The sequence below is a fragment of the Nematolebias whitei genome, chromosome 13 (assembly GCF_014905685.2).
Source record: "Nematolebias whitei isolate Nwh7 chromosome 13, NemWhi1, whole genome shotgun sequence".
Lineage (NCBI taxonomy): Eukaryota > Metazoa > Chordata > Actinopteri > Cyprinodontiformes > Rivulidae > Nematolebias > Nematolebias whitei.
Window position 1 is genome coordinate 20586355 of NC_056510.1, and position 5671 is coordinate 20592025.

Genomic DNA, 5671 nt, shown 5'->3' on the forward strand with positions numbered 1-5671 from the left:
AAGACCTACTGTTTAGGTTTTCAGGTGTGAACTGCCAATCTACATATGTGTGTGTGTGTGTGTCTTATGTGTGTGTGTGTCTTATCTCACTCAGCCTTATAACCTGTATCTCTCACTCTCTGCTCTTTGAATTGAGAAAGCTCCTCGGATGAGGAGCGAAACGTCTTCTGTTACAAATAAAGTCCAGTTGTTTTTGTATTGAACGCCTTTTGAATTCATCATGTCCTGGATGACTGAGAATCTTCACCAGCAAAGGGTGTTATCTTCATGGGAACGAGTCTGCGAGAAATACTCCTTTTCGATAAAGGCAGATATCAAAGTAGCGAGTTCGGATGTTTCAAAAACTCCGAGGTCAGTTTGAGGTGGTGTTCCCCTACACATGAATGCATTCACTGCGTAGATCTTAAAACTTTTATGTAATCTTTTGATATCAAGTTCTTTTGGCTTTCCAAAGGACTTTTAAAGCATTTATTTGGACTTCAGACCTTTATTGTCCCTCAGGGTGGGATTTGGTTTTCACCAGTGGTTAAAATGGCACAAAGACACACAACACAAGGACACAAAGCAACCTGACCGAGTTCAGCCAAGAAATGTGCTTGTTACCTTACACCAGAAAAAAAAATGGCAATAAAATAAAAATAATAATAATATTGTGCTAAATACCAATGAGAGAATGGCTGATTGAGTGCATTTATCGAACAAAGGCTAATTTGTATCTGTTGCACTGTGTTTCTCATGAAGAACACATGCTGATTATTGTTGGCTAAAATGGACCTTGTCTTCCTGAATATTTATTTTGTTCAATATTTCTGATCAAGACAGTTTGGAAGTCAGTCGCCTTTTACTTACTGGTTGTATTCACAATATGTGACAGAGACATAACTAGACAAAAAGCACAAGATTAAAATAGACTGGATGATCCATAAGAGCCATCAATGTTTTGTCTGAAAGCTTTGAATCTGCACAAGAAATACAACCTCTGCAGGTTCAGGGACAAGTTACATTTCTTGTCTTTAAATGGACCTTCAACAGGTGTGCCTTTAAATAAAGTTGGAACAATTGAATGGGAGTTTTTTTCTTTAGTTTTTTTTAGTTAATGGACATATTTTTCTGGGTTTTGTTTGCATTGAATTTTAGGAAGCAATCGTCACACCACAACACAAAGAGACTTAAGGCCTCTCCATCCTGAAGCGAATTAAAACAGTGTCATCTACGAGCTTAAGGAGGAGTCTGTTTTCAGGTGTGCAGCCATTTGTAAATACGATGGACAGAAGAGGGGGAAAGAGGCGAAGCTGTTAATGACAGCAGCTTCTGAGACACAACACTGTTTCCCAGGACTGCACCGAGACGCCATGTTCAAAACTGATTCTCACAAACAAGTGATGGATTCAAGGGTTTAAAGTGGATAAAAGGCATGTTTATGCTGATAGCATGACAGTTGCATGTGCATAAAAAAAGTGGCAGACAAAAGAAGTTGTTTTTGAACTTAACACTGTCATATAAAGTTTTTCAGTCATGTCTTTAAATAAAACTAAATCTGACCTGCGAGATACAAAAAGACTCTTTTAGATTAAAATGTATTTATTGTTATGTTACATCGACTGAACTAACATTCCTTCCTGTATAAAGCACATTTCTGTACTACTTGCTAAATACATATAAACATTGATGCAATATGCACAAATAACTGAGCAGTTTGTTCATATAAATAGTTCATTTCTTTTCCTATTTAATTATTTAAGACCTATTTTTAACATTACTTATAAAAAAAATATATAAACCTTCATCTAAAGCAAAAGCTAATTTAAAATTTAGTTTAGTATGCGCAACATAAAGCAACAAATACCTAAAAGCAAACATTGCTTTTGCGTTTTAGATAGTGTTTATCATTTTCATATTTTACATTATAAGGCAGGATTGGAATTTATATCTGAAAAATCCTTTTTTTTTTTGTTAAAACTAAACTTAGAGTATTTAACCTGCAAAAACACTACAGGAAGACAGATCAGTTCAAACTGTAACACTGCAGAAACTGCTTGCACAATAAAACTATGATTGGAAAAAAAAAATGCTACAAAATGTACAAGTGTACAAAAGGGGGCGCTGTTGAGGCAGAAAGCTGCAGCTCAGAGTGATTGACAGCTCTCCATCCTCTCATCCTGACAGCTTCATTGATCCCACAGGAGACAAGAGATGACACGAGGCATGCAGGTTTTACTTACTGGCTGACTGAAGTGGGCAGATGAATCACCGTATCGCTGTTCAGATCTAACCGATACCGAGCAGCTCATCACTCCCTTCTTTTTGACGATGAGTATCATGAAGGGAAGAACTTGTGAGATGAGAATTTAATTTATTTCTAAAAGGGTTGGGGACAGTGGGTGGAGGAAGACAACTTGAAACAGTTTATAAGTGATCAGAAGGTTGGAGGAAACAAAAGACGCAGGTTGAAACTCTGGAAAAGATCCTCAGCTGAAGTTGGTCTAAATAAAACCTGAAAAACTTCTACTGAATCCATAAAACACATTTTGCTTTAATCCTCCTTAATCCAGCAACAGTCCAGACGAGTTTAGATGTTCTGAGGGTCTCCTCTCAATGTTTTGTTGCTGCAAAGGACGATGAAGAAAAACTATCAAAACATTTGCGCGAGCAGAAAAATGAACATTTGTTTAGTTTTCTTGCATTTTTATCTCTGAAAAGTTTAAAACTTAACTGTGCGACCAAATATGACTTTCGTTTCATGATCAAATGTAAACGTCTGACGTATCTGTGGATTGAGGGGAATTAAGTTACATTTAATTTTTCTACAATAATTTTACCTTTGCACAAATGCACAACAAATACAGAAATTATTCATATACGCTCAACAAATTGTAAAACCAGTGACTTAATTGTGTTGAAAACAAAAAAAGCAGTCAAACTGGATTTGAACTCCTTCAGATTAACCAAAACATGCATTTTTAAGAACTCTTGCGGCAGATGAAAATAGTATTTCTTTCATGTTCCAAACTGAAAAAAGCACGCTTGATGAAAATTGTTCATTTCCAATAACCATTTTAAAAGAATCGCTCCGTTTTCCACAGAACCTGTGCACATTTCTCCAGATCGTTTCTTGAAATCGCCTCAGTGCAGTGAAGGGGGGGTGGAAGACACATGAATGAATTCCTCTCAGATCTGGAAAATGTTATAACTTTTATTCTCACACAGTATTTGGGTCATGTCAACAATAGCAGATCTTTTCAAGAGCATGCTTTAAAAAAAAAAGAAGAAGAAGAAAATAACACCCCCATATGGAGCAAGAAACAGACACTTTCATTCAACAAAAGCTATTAAATATCATTTACAGAGGAGGGAAATCTTCCACCGAAGACATGGATCAAAAACACAAGCTGAAAACTTGTCTTTGATTAGATTATAGACACTGAATCCAAACTTATGAACTTCTCTTGGTCCCAACTTAACTCGCTGTTAATAAACTTTATATTTACACAGAGCAGAAAAACGACTGGGCATCAGAATCCACTTGAATGTTTTGGGTGTTACATACTCCTCGTGTCCTCTCTTTTGACGTGATCCAGCGGTTTCTCGTGACACTTGCTCCGTTTGTTCTGGTGCGTTTTGACATGTTTGGCCAAGTGGTCACTCCGCATGAACCTCTTGCAGCAGTCCGGACAAACAAAGCGCTTCTCCCCCGTGTGAGTCCTCAGGTGTCTCTGCAGCTCGTCCGACCTGGTGAAACTTTTGCCGCAGAACAGCCAGTTGCACACGAACGGCCGCTCCCCGGAGTGCCACCTCAGGTGCGCCTTCAGGTGCGACGTCTTGCCGTACACCTTGCCGCAGCCCGGGATGTGGCAGATGTGCTGCTTCTTCTTGCCCGGCTCGTCGCTGGAGGTGGAGGACTGGCAGTTCGGACACCTGCACCTCCTGCACCTGCGCGCGGTCGCCAGCGGGGACTTGGTGTGCAGCAGGGCGGCGATTTGCGTCTGGTACTGCGCAAAGTCCGAGTGTCCCAGAACCAAGCTCCTCTGCAGCTGGAAGCGATGGGGACCCAGCGAGGATGAGTGGCCCACGTGATGGTTCCCCTGCTGGAGGCTCCACCACGGAATCTCCTCCCCAGCGCTCGGGGACAACTGTCTCTGCTGCTGGTGGACAAGTCCGGAGGGGCCCACAAAGCTCGGCATGGCGGGCGGAATGGGGGTCGGTGCCGCGTAGCTGACAGCCGGGACGTAGGTTGGAGGACAGGTGGACTGCATGGAGCAAGGTAACATCTTGACGGGGGAGAAGTCATAGGGGTAGGAGGGGTCCGCCGGAGGGGTGAGGGGCAGCTCGTGGTGGCTGAAGGAGGTCTGGATGTGCGCAGACAGCTGAGGCTTGGAGGATAGTCCGAACGTGGAGTTGGGGGCCAGGCTGCTCTGGGGGCTCCCCTCATTAGTCCACGGGTGGAACAAACGCGAAGGGGAGCCCAGAGTGGGGTCGTAGGGGACTTGGAGGAAGTCTGGGGGGTTGGATCCGGGGTGATGTCCGATCCGGTTGCAAGTGGCAGCCAGGAGCGCCAGCGGAGAGTGCTTACAGTTCTCTGGAGACGAGTTGGGAGTGCGATCCTGGAGAACACACACACACACACACACACACACACCTCAAATCAACTCATTTACACACCGAAACAAATAAACTGCACCCAAAGTGTCTGTTCTTTGCTTCCAATCGCCTCTAAATACGCTCAAGTAATTTCAAAATGCGTCATAAAAGTTGGCCAAGTTTTGGAGAGAAGCACACAAATAGTCACCATTAAACTAAAACGAGTTTTAGTCGAAGCGAACAGGAGTCTTAAATAAATTAGCGCGTTTTGAAGTTAATAAAGTGCTAAAAAAAAAAACAACAACAACAAACTTTGCGCACAAACCTGGAGAAAAGCTTGCAGCGTTTCATTCCGCAGAACTGCCACCGCTGCCATGGTGAACGTCCTCCTCCTCACCGTGTACAAAAAAAACAACTAATCACAACAAAATACCCGAGTGTTGTTTTTTAAAGAAAAATGTGCATTCGGAGTAAAAATAGACGGTGGAGCAGGCTCTCGGTGCTTCCTCCCTCCGATATATCCTCGGTGTATCTGAAGAGTGAGGGATCACTTCTTAGAATTTGATAAGGACTTTGGTGGGCCGCCAGCCAGTCAGAAATAAGATTTATTACTTTGAAGTTTGCCGCTGCCCAATCATCAAAGAATAGCGGCTCTTTGAGAGGGGAAAGCAAATCCTTTGAATCCACAAAGCTCCTATGGTGTGTTTGTTGGTCTGGATAAAGGAGCTGATTATTAGGGGGGTTGGGAAGGGAGGAGATAAAGGCGGGACAATTAATGAAGTAATCACTATGTGGGAAATGTATATACACAAATAATTGGATTTTCTCGATCAAAGACCTCCGTGCCGCCTGGAGACCCCGGTATTGGATGCTGTAGTCATCTGATCCTCTTTTTGTAATTAAGGATTTGTAGCAGAACCTTATGTGACAATGTGACATTGTTATCTCTGGAGATCTGTTTGATGGAGAGAGAGGAGACCCAAATCGAGTGACTCAACACAAAGTTCTCATCTCTGAAGAATCTGCGCCTCTTTTACATTTCTAATTTGAATATTTTTTTTTTAGCTTTGTTGTGCCTTTGAACTACAGCTTG

General features: G+C 42.0%; 1 protein-coding gene across 1 annotated transcript; it reads right to left on the reverse strand.

Moving 5' to 3' along the window:
* Positions 1-3453: 3453 nt before the first annotated feature.
* On the reverse strand, positions 3454-4956 carry sp5a (Sp5 transcription factor a). The gene is made up of 2 exons (XM_037686453.1): positions 4904-4956; positions 3454-4601 (listed from the first exon to the last, which is right to left on the reverse strand). Exons 1-2 carry the CDS (start codon positions 4952-4954, stop codon positions 3540-3542), a joined length of 1113 nt encoding a protein of 370 aa, XP_037542381.1. The 5' UTR covers positions 4955-4956; the 3' UTR covers positions 3454-3539.
* Positions 4957-5671: the final 715 nt, after the last annotated feature.

Coding starts and splice junctions, on each gene's coding strand:
- sp5a (XM_037686453.1), bottom strand. CDS start 4,954: ATGGCAGCGGTGGCAGTTCTGCGGAATGAAACGCTGCAAGCTTTTCTC. Junction 4,602..4,903: donor CGCTGCAAGCTTTTCTCCAG/GTTTGTGCGCAA, acceptor TGTGTTCTCCAG/GATCGCACTCCCAACTCGTC.